The sequence below is a fragment of the Monodelphis domestica genome, chromosome 2 (genome assembly GCF_027887165.1).
Source record: "Monodelphis domestica isolate mMonDom1 chromosome 2, mMonDom1.pri, whole genome shotgun sequence".
NCBI lineage: Eukaryota > Metazoa > Chordata > Mammalia > Didelphimorphia > Didelphidae > Monodelphis > Monodelphis domestica.
Window position 1 is genome coordinate 178,557,619 of NC_077228.1, and position 16,926 is coordinate 178,574,544.

At 35.8% G+C, this 16,926-nt stretch overlaps 1 protein-coding gene across 3 annotated transcripts in view; it reads right to left on the reverse strand.

Annotated features, from left to right (window-relative positions):
* Nucleotides 1–16,926, reverse strand: part of BRIP1 (BRCA1 interacting helicase 1) — a 250,268-nt gene that overhangs the window by 154,926 nt on the left and 78,416 nt on the right. For all 3 annotated transcript variants that reach the window (XM_007481765.2, XM_056816477.1, XM_056816478.1), the window contains 6 exons: nt 16,662–16,861; nt 12,835–12,967; nt 12,254–12,408; nt 5,988–6,150; nt 5,738–5,878; nt 3,623–3,784 (listed from right to left, as the gene is read on the reverse strand). In XM_007481765.2, coding sequence (XP_007481827.2) covers nt 3,623–3,784; nt 5,738–5,878; nt 5,988–6,150; nt 12,254–12,408; nt 12,835–12,967; nt 16,662–16,861 — 954 coding nt within the window. The remainder of the gene's footprint in view (nt 1–3,622; nt 3,785–5,737; nt 5,879–5,987; nt 6,151–12,253; nt 12,409–12,834; nt 12,968–16,661; nt 16,862–16,926) is intronic.

Consider the following 16,926-nt stretch of genomic DNA (forward strand, 5'->3'; position numbering starts at 1 on the left):
AAGAAAAGAAGCTAGTTCTATTCTCTGGGACCTGAATTAATCAAATTGGAGGTGACCTGGCAAGGAAGGTGATTGGCAAGGAAGAAAAAGAAAGACAGTTGTCCTCATTTCTCTCTGATTGTGTTTCATGCTAGTGACCAAATTGCCAATACTCTCAATATCCTCCTAACCCTCATTGTAGATAATAGGGAAACCTACCCCTCTTACCTTATCCTCCATCCTTGTCCTGTCTTCCCCAAATAAACCCTTTGCTTAACAAAGAAGATTAAGAATTATTTCACTGAAACTTCACAGTTCACACTGAGTGACTGAAGAAGGGGGGAGGGGAAGCTGAAAGGTTTCAGAAGAGGGAGAAATAGGGCGGAGGGTAAACAAAACTTGATCCATTAGTCATCTAGTATCAATCAAATATGAACCCTAAAATATATCATCTATTACAATATTCAGTATGGTTAGATGTATGTAAGTAATTTTCTCAAAACTCTTCCTAAGGGGGCATCTAAGTAGTGTAATGGATAAAGTACTGGGCCTAGAATCATAAAGAATCATCTTCCTGAGTTTAAATCTAGTCTCAGACACTTACTAGATGTGTGATTCTGGGCAAGTCACTTATTCCTATTTGCTTAAAAAAAAAATTCTTCCTAAGATGATTAAAGTAATGAGACATACATGCTGGCTATGTCCTTTCCATGGCCTAGGCAGCTCTCAAAGAATATAAATAGCAGAAAAGGTATACACCTGCAGTGGCTGTTTCCCCAACTCAGCATCCCTTATCCCAATAAAAATCATAGTTCCAAACCCCTAGCCCTAGCCCTATCTATATCTATGATGACTGAATGTGGTTCTCATCCATAAAGTTTATAGATGGAAAGTCTGTGAAGAACCAAAATCATATATTTTTACTGATATAAATATATCACTCTCCAAGCATTCTGGAGGGCAATTTGGAACTATACCCAAAGGGCTTTAAAAGAATGTCTGACCTTTGATCCAGCCATACCTCTGCTGGATTTGTACCCCAAAAGGATAATAAGGAAAAAGACTTGTACAAAAATATTCATAGCCACACTCTTTGTGGTGGCAAAAAATTGGAAAATGACGGGATGTCCATTAATTGGGGGATGGCTGAACAAATTGTGGTATCTGTTGGTGATGGAATACTATTGTGCTGAAAGGAATAATAAAGTGGAGGAATTTCATGTGAACTGGAACAACCTCGAGGAATTAATGCATAGTGAAAGGAGCAGAACCAGGAAAACATTGTACACAGAGACTGATACACTGTGGTACAATCGAATGTAATGGACTTCTCCATTAATGGCAATGCAGTGATCCTGAACAACTTGGAGGGATTTATGAGAAAGAACACTATCCACATTCAGAGGAAAAACTGTGGGAGCAGAAACACAGAAGAAAAACAATTGCTTGATTACATGGGTTGAGGGGGATATGACTGGGGATGTAAACTAAATGATCATCCTAGTACAAAATCGACAACATGGAAATAGGTACTGATCAACAACACATGTAAAACCCAGTGTAATTGCGTGTTGGCTACAGGAAAGGGGAGGGGGAAAGGGAGGGAGGGAAAGAATATGATTTTTGTAACCAAGGAATAATGTTCTAAATTGACTAAATAAAATTTTCAAAAAAAAATAATAATAAATTGTGGTATCTGTTGGTGATGGAATACTATTGTGCTGAAAGGAATAAAGAACTGGACGAATTCCATTTGAACTGGAAAGACCTTCAGAAATTGATGCAGAGTGAACAGGAGAGAACACTGTACACAGAAATTGATATGCTGTGGTACAATTGAATGTAATGGACTTCTCTACTAGCAGCAATGCAATGATCCAGGACAATTCTGAGGGACTTATGAGAAAGAACACTATCCACATCCAGAGAAAGAACTGTGGGAGCAGAAACACAGAAGAAAAACATGCTTGATCATGTGATTTGATAGGGATATGTCTAGGGTTTTAATGTTAAAAGATCACTCGATTGCAAATATGAAAAACATGGAAATAGGTTTTGAATAATAATACAGGTATAACCCAGTGGAATTGCTTGTGAACTCCAGGAGTACAGAGGGAACATTAAGTATGTAACCATGGAAAAACATGCCAAATTCAGAAAAAAGAAAAATTAATTAATTAATTAATTAAAGGAGGCAAAGCAGTCCGGGAGGAGGGGGGCTGGGGAGAAGGAATAAATATAACACTCATGTTCTAATTCTTAGAAGTACAACTTGTTTTAGGAAAAGAATTCTATCTTCCTCCATTAGAACCAGGCTTAAAACACAATAAAATGTAATTCAATTCAACAAGCATGTTTTAAATGTCTCCTATATCAAGAGCTGTGTTAAGTACTGAAGATACAAAGACAAAACCCAAAGAGCCCATGTCTCAAGAAGCTAACAACATTCTACTGGATAGAAATAACATGTACACAGAGTAGTAATGATAAAACATATATCAAGTAAATATGGAGTACTTTCAGAGACCAGGAAAGGCCTCCTTGGGAGGCACATGAGAGTTAAAACTTAAATGATTCCAAATAGAGGAGTTGAAGACAGCCAGCTTTGTCTGCATGAAGGACAATGATACAAATTTGACTTCTCTTAAAAAGATACGCTGTTGTTAATAACTTAAGTCTAAGGAGAGTATATTGCAAAATTTCTATTTAAATAAATATTTCCAAATATCACAGTAAACCTAAAAACTACTAGGAAGAAAATGGCACAGTGCATAATTCATTCTTTTTTTCAGGAAATAAGAAATGGACCCTTGTGATATGACCAAATGCAGGGGTATTTACCCTGAGATCTATAAAACTGTTTTATCAATATTTTGATAACTATTTTGATACAATTGGATTCCTTTGTAATTCCATGTATTTTATTTTGTGTATTTAAAGATGGTATTCTGAAAAGAGGTCTATAAATTTTATCAAACTGCAAAAAGAGTCCCTGACACAAAAATAGTCAATAGCTACTGTGGTGTCTCTAAATTAGCTCACTGCAAAAATGAAAGCTTTGCTTTTTTATTTTTTCTTTTCCTTTTCAGTTCAGTCATTTTCATACTCTTAGTAACCCTTTTTGGGGGATTTTCTTGGCAAAGATACCAGAGTAGTTTGCCATTTCCTTCTCCAGCTCATCTGACAGATGAGGACACTAAGTCAAAGGGGGTCAAGTGACGTGCCCAGGTCACACAGCTAGTAAACTATTGGCTCAGGCCAACTTTGAATACAAGATGAGTCTTCCTGACTTCAAATCATTAAACCATTCAAATGCATAGTTTTTTCTCTTTCCCTTTCAGCGTGAAGCACAGATGTTGAAAACCAAGACTATATTACTGCCTATGACTCTGTGCTCCTGTCTCAATAGAGCCTCTGAAAGTCAAATGAAATCTTGTGCTTTTAATTAGACAGCATTTCACCAACACCAACCCTACATTCTTCACCACCACCCCATTCCCCATTCCCCAACCCCCTCAACACAGACACCAAAAATGTTTATTTGGCAAATAGTTCAAATTACTTTCATTGCTTCTGGTCTTAAGAAAATTAAGAGTAGAATTTTAGATGATTTTTTAAAAGTCAAAACTGAGTATTTACATACCTTGTAGGATGGCAAGAAACATAAAATCCCTTGGCCCACTGTTTGGCACACAGATAAGAGAAGAGCTCCAACTTCATCCTGGAATGCAAAGGTTTCTGTGTGCTGGAAGGTGGCACAGAGATTCCGACCCTTGGGGCCTGACCCAATGGTGCCAACCCAAACCTATTATATGAAAAACTCAGCTTTAGAAGTATGCTTAAACCAGGAAGGCAAATTAGCACTTAAGATACCTTAAGGAATGATCAGTGGGCCAAAAAGAAATTAAGGAGCACCTATAAAAGAAATTTACTTAAAATCTATTGAGTTTATTATCTTTATTATTATAGATATTATATATCTATAATTATCTATTATATTTGACTTACTTAAGACATTAAACTTATAGAAAGTTTTTGTATTTGTGGAGCTTTAGGCAATGTTCATAATCTTATAGATTTTAATTCCCTGAGCACAGAAGCTATGTAACTTTTATTTATTGTCTATAGCTGTGTTATACATTACACGTAGTATTCAACAACTATCTGACAAATAAATGATAATGAATGAATAAATCATAAACAGGTCACAGAATCATAGAATTTAGAGTTGGAAGAATGTTCAGAGAACAACTGGTTCAGAGTTCTTAACTGAGGTTATGAACTGTTTTCTCATATTTTAATAACTATATCTTAACATAAGTATTTTCCTTTGTAATCCAATTCATTTTATGTATTTAAAAACTTTATTCCATAAAGGGATCCACAGGCTTCACCAAACAGCCAAAGAGATCCAGGACCCACAAGACGATAAGAGTCCTTGATCCAGTCCAACTAAGACTCCAAACCATTCTGCCGACCTGACCAAAGAAGAATTAAATGAAACTAGATTACTTGGTGAGTATGTTTTGCTACAACTGGTCTACATGACTCCAAAAGACAGGCACTATTACTTCCAGTTTCCTCACACTAAAAAATCCATGCTGAATGGTGATGGGGAATTAGCACGACTACATGTTGCAGTCCTCAGTCTACTATGGTCATACATACCTAGCCCTAGTTTATAAGACAGAAAGAAGGGATGACAGTGAGAGTTGTGTGCAGAAACAAGGCAAATTCTGAAGTTTATTGAAAAGCTTAGTAGCCATGAAAATATTTTGAAAGTCTTTTGAAGGACAGCTTAAACCTAAATGATTTTTCCCCAGAAATGCAAAAAATGACACCCCACAAAGCTGTGGTCCCTTATTTTATTCCAGGAACCACCAGACTTGTGTTTTAGCCACAGTTATGAATATACTTGTATGTAGAGTTCTACATAACAGTAACTATATTTATAGATTTCAGGTACTTCTGCTTATATATATATATATATCTACATATATATATATGTATACATATATATACATATATATATATATATATGGGTATCCATATTTATAAATAGTGTGAATAGATTAGTCATTATTTTCTTGCTTGACATCTGGCACCTAGGGAGGAAGAGGGTTAAAAGGAAGCAAGAATGGAGGACTTGGGAAGACAAGTCCTTGATGAGGGAGCATGTTCCCCAAACTGTCAAATTTCCTTCTCCCTGAGGGCTAGACAACTACTGGCCAGCTAGAGGACATGGTTGCCTCAATGAAGGAACTTCACTTAGATACCAAGTTCCAATCATTGGGCACAATGAATATTCTCATAAAAAATAATACCTGAAAAAATATGATAGTTCTATAGAAAATAATTGAAATAGAAGTCTAGTATGAGAAAGTTTAATAAAGCTAACATCTTATTCCAAGGTTTCATTATGGCAAATAAAATTTCAAGAGTTATTCTTTCTTTTTTTTTTTAAATTCTGGTCTATTGTTGCTATCTTAGCAAATTAAACCACATAGAACCTCAGGGACATATATGATTCTCCTATTAAATTTATTTTATGTTCTTGCCTTAAAGAACAGAATTTGTTATTAATTTTTGAAATCTCTAAAAGGTAACCATTATCCTTTTTATTCTCAAATCCAAATGTAAAAACTCTCCTCAAGGCCTGTTAAAACTTCTCCAGTTGCTACCCAAATTGATTACTAAGGAATTCAATTTCTATGAAAAGTCTTAGAAATTTCATTAACCTAAAAAAGAAAATACTAACCTGTGAGTTCTGGATGACATGATTAGCCTCTAATTGGATAGCAAATGTCACACCAAGTTCAGATGAAAAAGAATTCATTGGTGACAGAGTTCCAGATGTCAGAACAATTGTTCGTACTTTACTACTGATATCTAAAAAAGCCTAAAAAAAGGGAAAACACTAGTTTTATGAAACTGTAATCAAACGGATCAAGTATTATCATCTAATTTTTTGAGCAATGTAATTTCTCATTATGTTATAACAAGCTTACCACAGCTGGATTTAAGCACCAAAAGTTTAGCACATGTACTGCCATTTTCTGTCTAGAACGTTTCTTATTTTTAGGTATAGCAAAGAAACCATTTTTGTCTGGAATATCAATCTGAGTCCAAGAGTAAGTCCGCTGTATAGCAACTTTGTAATCGTCTGCAAACCTAAATGAAAAGTAACCAATAATCAAATTGTTTTTTAAAACACTAACAATATTTACCACCAATATCTGAACATTTAAAGCCAGTTACATTAATTTGTATAGGGGGTTAAAGTTATCAGTGTTTTCTCACAATATCTCTATAAAGAAGGTAATATCATTGAAGTATATTATATGATTATTCCCATTTTACAGAGGAGAATACTAAGAGGTTGGGTGATTCTCCATGCTCATAACGCTAATAAGCATGAGAGCTACTACACATACTCAACTCTATAATGCTTTTTCTAACATCCTCCACTATATTTCATTCAAAAATCACATCCTCAGAATTCTTCCCAATACTGACAACAGAGTTTAGGCACATAAGGCATAGTAGCACAGAATTTCAAAAGAGAACAGGCCTAAGAAAATATCTAATCTGAGGGTTCATAATCCAGGGCCTCAGTAGGTCCATAGAAAAATTTCAGGGAGTTCATGAACTTGGAAGAGAAATAAAATATATCATTATTTTTAGTAACCACCAGTTAAAATCTAGCATTTATTTTACCCTGAAAAACAATATTCTTTTGGATTATGTAACTTTGGAAAACTCATGTGGAAATTTGTTATTAAAATTTTTTAAAAATTTAAATATTATTTTAGAAGTAGTCAGGGACTTTATCAGACTGTGAAAAAAGTTAAGAATTTTCTTTTAAAGGAAAAAGGTTTTCTTTTTTAATTCTGACCTTCCTAAGGACCAAAAAGGAACAGTTCTACAGACAAAGAAGAATGGAAAATGGGTGAACATGTGAAACCATGATATTGGTATATACAGCTTCAAAAAAAAAAAGAAGCACGTAACAATAGCTAGCTCTTATATTGAGCTTTAAGATTCACAGAGTACTTAACAAACTATTTCATTTGATCCTCACAAAATTCCTCTGATAAAACTGCTATTATTATTATCCCACTTTTACAAATATGAAAATTAAGGTCCAGAGGCTAAATGACTTGCTTCAAGGGACATAATTAGTATCTGGAGTGTGAATTTCAAAACTACTCAACCCTGTTAAAACCATTCTTTGGAGGATGGGATTTGGCTATTTCCTGATCAATAACAATAGAGATACTTGGAATGACAGAATCAGGTCTTGGAAACTACAATCTCCACCCTACTCAGGGTAACAGGATTTAGGAAGGGCTGCAGCAAAGCTCAAGATTTAATTATTTGAGAATATGACCTTCAACAGACATGTGCAAAGGGGACAGACCTCTGGGCAGTCCTGGGTTAAGCTAGAGCCACCATTGGCACAGGGGAGACACAGGAAGTGAGGTGTGTGTGGAGGAAAGGAGGTTGTTGGAGCCTGGTGCTTGGAGTGGAGGCCCTGAGACTGTTTCTCCATTTTGGTCACATGAGTGATAGGGCCTGATCTCTTTTCTTTGCCTCGGCTATCCAAGGCTTTGGGCCTTTGGCCCAGCCTAAGCAGAGGGGGTATTTAAGCCCTATTCCCTTCTCTCCTCTCTCTCCTCTCTCTCTCTCTCTCTCTCTCTCTCTCTCTCTCTCTCTCTCTCTCTCTCTCTCTCTCTCTCTCTCTAATACCTTTCTTCCTCCTGTTAGTAATTAAAAAAAAAACTTTTCAAAATCTTGGAATTTTATTAAAATACAATCCCCCTTGAAGTGGATGTTAAAAAAATCCAGTTGAGCTCAGGATGCATTGTTGAGGTATGGGGGTATATGAGTCAGTTATTAAAAGAATTTAAAAAAAATAAAAACAAAACAAACAAAAACAAAAATATATAAAGGGAAGAAAAAAATTTCAAAATCAGAATCAAAATAACAAAATCTATGTACTGAGTTTTAAAATTCTGTTGCTTTTCCCCTATAACTATTGAACAAATATTATTGTAATTAAGCCCATATGAAAAAAAAAACAGCTTTTTTCTATTTTGCCGAGTACAGATGGACTTCAGAACTGGTTACAATTGTATAACAGCCTTTGGAAAAATTAATGTGCTAAATATCTCAAAGGAAATAACTCCACCACAAAATATAAAAAATGGTGCTCATCCCAAAAATACTCGAGGCGCGAATGTCCCTCAGGAGGGTGCCCTTCAGGGGGGTGCCCTTCAGGGGGGTACCCAAGGAACTTCCCAAACACAATGAAGGTGTGGGGGGGGGGTGGAAGGGTTGGGGCACAGGAATCAAAGGATACAGCCTTTGATTTTCCGGACCCTGATGTCCTACTACCCGTTGTCCCTATCCACTACCCTTCCCCCATACTAATGAACCCCATGTTACTTTAAAGGTGGGTAACACCTATTATGATTGTCTATTAGATACTGGAGCTTCCTGGTCTATATTAAAGAGAACACCTGATTTCTATAATGTAGGTGAGGTCTTGTCTAGGCCTCTGGCCTAGGCATGTTTTCCTTATCCTGTATTTTCTTTAATCCTTAATCCTTAATAAACCTCTAAAAAATATAATATTCCTTGCAGAGAGAAACTAATTTCTACCTGCCTCAGTCTCCCCTAAATTTTAACTGTTACAGGAGCAAGATTTGAACTCAGATCCAGCATTCTATCTATCCATTAAACTACCTAAATCATCATTATTAATGCTTCATTAATAGTATATGCTGGGGGACATATGGGGGGCTCAGTGGATTGAGAGCTACGCCTAAAGATGGGAAGTCCTGGGTTCAAATTTGACCTCAAACACTTCCTAGCTGTGCGGCTCTGGGAAAGTCACTTAAATCCCATTTCCTAGCCTTTGAATCCAATACACAGTATTGATTCTAAGAAGGAAGGTAAGAACTGAAAAAAGAAAATAGTATATGCAACTTATTACTTTTGTCTTTCCCCAACCCCCAAACTTCTTTCTCTTCTTTTCTGTGTATTTTTTTAAATGCTTCATTCACCTTTTATTTCTTTTCAGCAATAACCATCATTTGTTTTTACCTGACAAATCTCTCCCTTAATGGAAAAAGAAAGAAAAAAATCTCAAAATAAATAAGTATAATTAAAGGAAAGCAAATCTACACATTTGCTGAATCCAAGAATACACAAGTGACTTGCCCAGGGTCATACAGCTAGGAAGTGTCTGAGGCCATATTTGAACCCAGGACCTCCCATCTCTAGACCTGGTTCTCAATCTACTGAGTCTCCTAGCTGCCCCCTACACATGTCTTTCTGCACCTTCAGCAATCATCATCATTGTGTGGCATGTTTCAGCAGCGGTATGGAATTCTGGTTGGTCATCTCATTGATCAGTTTTATTTACAATATTGCTATTACTGTATAAATTGTTCTGTTCATTTTACTCATATATCAGCTCATACCAGTTTTCCCAGCTTCATACAAATTTATCTATCATTTCCTGAGGCACAATAATACTCTGGCATTCTGAAGAAGGGCATCCCAAGCCAGGGAAAACTGTGGTAATAAGAGATCTTCTGAAGACAGATTCTGATCCTGGATTGTGAGAACAGAAGCTAGGAAAAGAGCCAGGCTCTACACATGATTGTAAAGGTAGATGGGGCCTTGCTGTGTACTACTCAATGCACTAGGAGCTGTACTAGAAGATAGAAACAACTCAGTAACCGGAAGTCAGTACTGGGATTCTGTGAAGGAGGCAGAGTCAGTGGGATCTCCAGCATGTAACAAAACCAATTCACAAAAGAGGGTCATTAAAGGAAAAAGAAACCATCCGTAGCTAAGCAAGATCTTGCAGTGGATCCATGAGAGGACTGAGATAAAAGCCAGAAATTGAGGCAAAATTTGGGGCCTAATATCAGTTATATCATCAAGGTGAGCAGCCACTGTAAGGAACAGTATCAAAGACTACCCAAATCAATCTATGCACAAAATCCTGTGAGAATTAAAGATAAAAAAAACAAGAAAAATAAAAAACTTAACACCAAAAAATTAAGAGCATCTGAAGCAAAGTTCCAACTTCAGGAGACCAAAATGTTTTAATCCTAAAGAACTGGTGGGTAAAACAACAAATCACAGAAACAATAAACCTTATAATTAAAGAAAATGACAACGGTGAGACAATATACCAAAACTTTGGGATGAAGCCAATGCCATCCTTTGGGGAAAATTTATATCTCTAAAGACTTTCATCAACAAGACAGAAAGAAAAAAAAATCAATAAACCAACCATGTAATTTTAATTAGAAAAGCAACAAATCAAAATACCCCCAGCTAACTACAAAAGCAGAAATTATGAAAAATATAAAATAAATTGAAAACCAAAGAAAAAAATTAAATAGATGATTAAAATTAAGAGCTCTTTTTGGAAAAAGAATCTGATAAAAAAAATCAATTTGCCAGTATTAAAAATGAAAAGGAGAGTTGACTACTTGGATAAGATTTTTCATTTTCTTTGCTAAGTTAATTCTCTTTCTAATTTTTCTCCCAGAGCTCTAATTTCATTTTTTATCTTTTACTTCATTCCTTCCATTCCATGGCCTTTGTAGCCACACAATATTTTTCTCTGAGGTTTTATTTATATGTTTTGTTGAATTATTCTCTTCTGAGCTTATTTTTTGAGTGTCTCAACCCAGAGAATAATTTTGTTTGGTGCTTTCTTCCATTTTTTCATGTTGTCAGTCATCAGATTGGCTTAAGATAACAGAAAAAAGGAAAATGACAACTGTTGGAGGGCTGTGAAAGGACATATATGCCACAACAGGTACTATTGATGGAGTTGTGAGATGGTCTAACCATTCTGGAAAGTAATTTAAGATGAAATGCAATTTAGTAGCAAAAAGTTACCAAACTGTGTATGTGCTTTTACCAAGTAATAAACACCTTTATGTTTTTACCACAAAGAGATTCAAAGAAAGAGGGAACAATTCCCATTTGGACAAAATATTTCTAGCAGAAATTTTGTTATAGAGAAGAACTAGAAATAAAGTGGGTATCTATTAATTGGGGAAATGTCTGAACAAATAAATCATAGTGTAAGAATGTAATGGAATATTATTTCATCTAGAAGAAATAATGAAAGCAATTGATTCAAAGAAACCTAGGATAATTTCTATTAACTAACAAGAGTGTAGTAAAACTAAGAGAACAATTTATTCAATGATACATCATTGAGAAGGAAAAGAAATTGAGAAAGACTTAAGAATCTTTATCAATGCAATGACCAATCAAAACTCAGTAGAAATCATGAAAATGAAACATTTTGGAATAAGACACACATTTTCAGACATTATCATCATGGAGACTACTTCAGCTTTGCTACTCATATACTTCTCAGGTGCTTTTGCCCCTCTGACTAGAAAGCTGGAGGAAGCAAAAATAAATTCCATAACCTTCCTTGATAGGGAGCTCAACATCTCAATCATCTCTTTACTTGTGACCACCTCCTCTGCCCGGTTTAGACTATGCCATGACCTTCATCATGCCCCTATACTGGGTAATCGCCAGCATTATTCCTTCTCCCTTTCAGCTAGATGACACAGCAGAAAGAATGTCAGGCCTGAAGTAAGGAAGATCTGGGTTCAAATCTGACCTCAGACTAGCTGAGTCATCCTAGGCAATCTATCTGCTTCAGTTTCCCCATCTGAAAATAAGGATAAATACTTCCCAGAGTTGTTGTGAGGATAAAATAAGAGAATATTTGTGGAGAGCTTAATACAGTGCATGGCACATACCAGGTGTTTAATCAATGTTTGTTGTATCATATATACAGATAATATGGATATGTCTTCATGTCTAAACTTATATGTTAAAAAAGATGGAATTTTTTGGTGGGAGAGTTTAGGAAGCAGTGATATTTATAATAAAAAAAGAAAGAAAAGTGTTAATGAAACATTAAAAAAAACCCACAAAGAATAAAGCAGATGAATATTCAGAAGATGCAACAACAAGCAGGACAATGTTGCAACTACCATTAAAAAAACAGCTGTACAAAGAAATTCAGTTTCGAATGGAGTACTCTTTTTCTATTCCTTGTATAGGAAAATGTTCACATTTATACATATTTATTAAGTTCATAATAACAAAAAGGAAAAATGCTTTTTAAAGTATTTATGAGACATACCCAAGGTTCACAGAACTTTATTAGATATTAATGTTTCTAAGGAGAAAAATATAAATTATCTGCACTGACCTGCTATTCTGCCTAAACAGATAGTCCAATACCATAAATAGTCCTTTAAGCATAATCTGGGTTGAGGGACTAACAATAGGTATTTCCTTGACCTGCTCTTTACCATTAAGTAGCATGAATTTTTCTTCTTTTTGAAGGACAGCAGTAAAATGTCCCTACAACAGATAAACAAGACATAAACAATCTCTTAGAAAGTCACATTCCATATAAAAACATGCAATGGTTATCTGGATACAATATTTTGAAATGTTTATTGAATGATTAGGCTAAGTGCCAACAATGGCACCATAGTCTGACTCCATATAATGAGCTAAGCTCTCCCCAGTCTCAGTCACTCACTAAGAGTAAGTTAGGCCTTCAAAATTCTCATTAATTCTTCAGGCTGTTAGACTGTCACTTAAGAGTTCCATAGTAAGACACCAAGGCAGATATGTACTAACTGGTTCTCTAGTGGCCTAAAATATAGCATTAAATAAATGATTTATGCTATGCACAGAGCACATTGCCTGACCAAACTACTACATAATAACAATAACTTTGTATCCACGAGATGAATTTCCCTAGAGCAGGAAATATCTTACCTGTAATATGGGAAAGGTAGCAGCAGTTATGCCCATTTTGTACAAATGAGAGATCATTTCATTTCCACTCCACACTTTACAAGATGATTCATAATCTCTTTCCTCAAGATGTTTAGAGTTTTCCTGTAACCAACTAGAATAAGAAAAAACCAAAGTAAACTAAACACCAACTCTAACATGTTACTTTGGCAAGAAATTAAGAAAATGAATTTTCACCACAATCAGACACCATTCTGTGATCCTACTAATTGGTCAAGATGGCTTAATCAGAAATTGCAATACCTTGGAGAAAGTAACTAATTAGTTGCTTTGTCACACAATGAAAAAGAAACACACTAACTGATGATATGATTTTATTTAGAAAAAGAATTATATCTGGCCTCAGACACTTCCTAGCTTAATCCCCATTGACTAGCCCTTACCACTCTTCTGTCTTGGAACCAATACACAGTATTGATTCTAAAATGGAAGGAGAGGGAGAGAGGGAGAGAGGGAGAGAGGGAGAGAGGGAGAGAGGGAGAGGGGGAGAGAGAGAGAGAGAGAGAGAGAGAGAGAGAGAGAGAGAGAGAGAGAGAGAGAGAGAGAGAGAGCAAGAGAGAGAGAGCAAGAGAGCAAGAAAGAAAGAAAGAAAGAAAGAAAGAAAGAAAGAAAGAAAGAAAGAAAGAAAGAAAGAAGGAAAGAAGGAAAGAAGGAAAGAAGGAAAGAAGGAAAGAAGGAAAGAAGGAAAGAAGGAAAGAAGGAAAGAAGGAAAGAAGGAAAGAAGGAAAGAAGGAAAGAAGGAAAGAAGGAAAGAAGGAAAGAAAGAAAGAAAGAAAGAAAGAAAGAAAGAAAGAAAGAAAGAAAGAAAGAAAGAAAGAAAGAAAGAAAGAAAGAAAGAAAGAAAGAAAGAAAGAAAGAAAGAAAGAAAGAAAGTACATTGTACAGGGAATCAGAGAAACAAGGATCTCATCTTTGGGGCCAAGTCGTACCTTCTGTAGAAGGGGACAATGAATGATAAGATAGTGAAGTTTCAGAATGTAAGGCATTTGTGAACAGAGATTATTTAATTCTTTGTACAAAAAGTGTTTAAGAAAAAAAAAGATTTTTGCATGTGATTCTACTTGTTTTCAAACCATTCATACAGCTTCAAGCCAAAACTGATACCATATTATAATGTTTTTCCTTTTAAGGAAAGACATTCACACAAATGTCGATTTTTCTTTTTGATTCCTTGATAGAGGGAATAAGTTGAGCAGGTGGATCAACTGCTATTGTTTCCAGTAAATAATCAATCAATAAATAAACATTTTAAGTGCCAGAAAAGCACTGGGGATACAAAAATACAAAAAAAAAACAAACAAACAAACGAACAAACAAAAAAAGATGGTCCTTGAATCAAGAAGCTTACAATACAATGGGGAAAACAACATGTAAACAAATATATAGACAGAGTGAACTATAAACAGTACAAATATGAAGTAATTAATAGGAGAAAGGTTCTAGAATTAAAAGGGAGAAGATTCCCTGTAGAAGGTGGAATTTTAGTTGGGATTTAAAGAAAGTCAGGGAGGTCAGCAGTTGGAGCAAAGGTGAGAGAACATTTCCAGGCATAGGAGACAGCTAAAGAAAATGCCCAAGTGATGGAGTGTCTTGTTCATGGAACTGTCAGGAAGCTCAGTGTCACTGGATTGAAAAGTACATGTTGGGGAATAAGGTGTAAGACTGGAAAAGTCGGAAGGGGTTAGGTTATGAAAGGCTTTGAATGCCAAGCACAGCATTTTATATTTGATCTGGAAGGCAATAGGAAACCCAGGGATTTTCTGAGAAGGGGAATAAAACACTGGAATCTATACTTTAGGAAAATCATTCAGTGGCTGAATAGAGGATGGATTGGAATAGAGAGAGACTTGAGGTAGGCATACCCTCAAGCAGGTTATCTCCAGGGGTGAGGTGATAAGGACCTTCACTAGAATAGTGGCAGAGTCTGAGAAGGGAAAAGGGAACATTCAAGAGATGTGGAAAAGGTGGGAAATTGACCCAGTGAAGAGTTGAAGAGGATTTATAGGTGCAAACCTGAGGAAACTAGCAAGATGATGTTGCCCTCCATAGTAAGGAGGAAGATAAGAGTCAGAGAGGGCTTGGGGGAAGAGATAATGATTTTTGTTTTGAATATGCTGAGTTTAAGATGTCTATTAGACATCCAGTTTGAGATGTCTGAAAGGCAGTTGGAGATGCAAAACTAGAGGTCAGCAAAGAGGTTTTGGACAGAATAAGAGGATTTGAGAATCATTTGACTAGGGATGGTAATTAAATCCATGGGAGCTAATGAAATCGCCCAGGGAAGTAGTATGGGAAAAGAGAAGAGGGCTTGAGACAGAACACTCTCCAAAGAATAAGGATTTGGAATTTATACCAAATATAAATCTCAAGGCAGCACTGCAAAGCAACCTGAAATGCTATCTTTTAGAACAAAAAGTAACTTCCTAGAAATCCTGTGTGTACTTTTTCCTCTCCCTATTAGAGACTTCTAAGTGAAAATCTTAAGCTATAGACATCAGACTATACTTTAACATAAGTTTAAACTAAAAATAGTTCTGAAGCATGTGGGGTATTCTGGGTGCCATAGTTCCTGCTGTTGGGACATTTTAATGTTCAAGAATCATAATTAAGAAGTTTGCTACACAAATAATGGCTTTATTTAATAATTTCAAATGAATGATGAATTTTCATTTATCTTAAAGCAAAAAAAAAAAGGTTATATAAGCAAAACCATCCAGGAATAACTAATGTTAAATTTTCCTAATAATTTTTCATGCATCATGAATTCCAAAAGTGACCCTTTGAATGAAAATACATGTGGTCTTTATTATCATTTCAAGCAATAGTTACAGTATTACATAAAATCAAAACATTTTATTTGATATCAAAAGCCAAAATAAAATTTTCCACATATAAAAAATAAAAGCAAAATTTTCTTGAGGAAAATCTTTTTGAAAATGTTTATTGGGGACAGTTGGTTGGCTCAGTAGATTGAGAGTCAGGTCTAGATATGAGAGGTCCTGAGTTCAAATCTTCCCTCAAACACTTCCTAGCTATGTGACCCTGGGCAAGTCAAGTAATTTCCATTGCCTAGTCCTTACCTTTTGCTTAGATTACATATACAATTGTGAATTTTAGATTTACTCCACCCTGTTTAGTCTTTAGAAGTATAGCAACCAGGAATGTATACACCCCCACTTAAGGATTAAGTGTGGGGGAGGATGGGTCTATGACCTGTGTGTGCTAGCAAGTGACAAATCAGAAACAACTGGCTGACCCCCTGGGCCATCTAAAGCCAAGTTTAAGCCACCATTAGTACATGTGAGACACAGGAAGTGACATAAAGAACTGCTTTTATGTTTTACTTCACTTCCTGTGAGAGGGACTTGGCCATGGCTACCCTGGAGAAACTCCAGCATGAGACCTCATACTTCTTCCCTTAGACAATCACATGGTGAATGATAAGGCTGACTCCCTTTCCCTTGGCTTTCTGGAGTCACTAGCCTCTGGAGAGACCCCTTGGCTAAGGCCTCTGAACTCCTGTCTGGTTCAGACCAGGCCTCCATCCAGTGTGATGGAGGAAGCCCAGACACTACTATATGTCATGTGATTACCTTCTAAGGTCTTCCAGGTGTTACCATTTCCCCTGCCTCTGTACCCTGCAGACCTTTACCACTGCCAACTGCTCTACTGACATAAAGGATTTCAATAAAACTGTATTTGAAAAATTAAAATGCATCACAAAGAAAAATACATAAATTTTTTTTAATGAAAATATCAGCTCATGCTGGTAAAAACAATTTTCTTACTTTAGGAGGCTATAGCACACAGCTCGCAGGGGTTCATGGTCTTTTTTCCTTATATTGTTGCTGACCATGCTATCTAGTTCATCTCGAGCAAACCTTAGTTGAATTTCTGTAACACTGTAACTGGCTGACTCACGTGCACATTCCTCAATATTATGGGCTTCATCTAAAATGATGATCTGCTCTTTCAGATTGATATCCATCTATAACAGAAAACAATTTTCCTGTAAAACATTATGAAATTGACTCTCTAATTTAATCAGCAGTC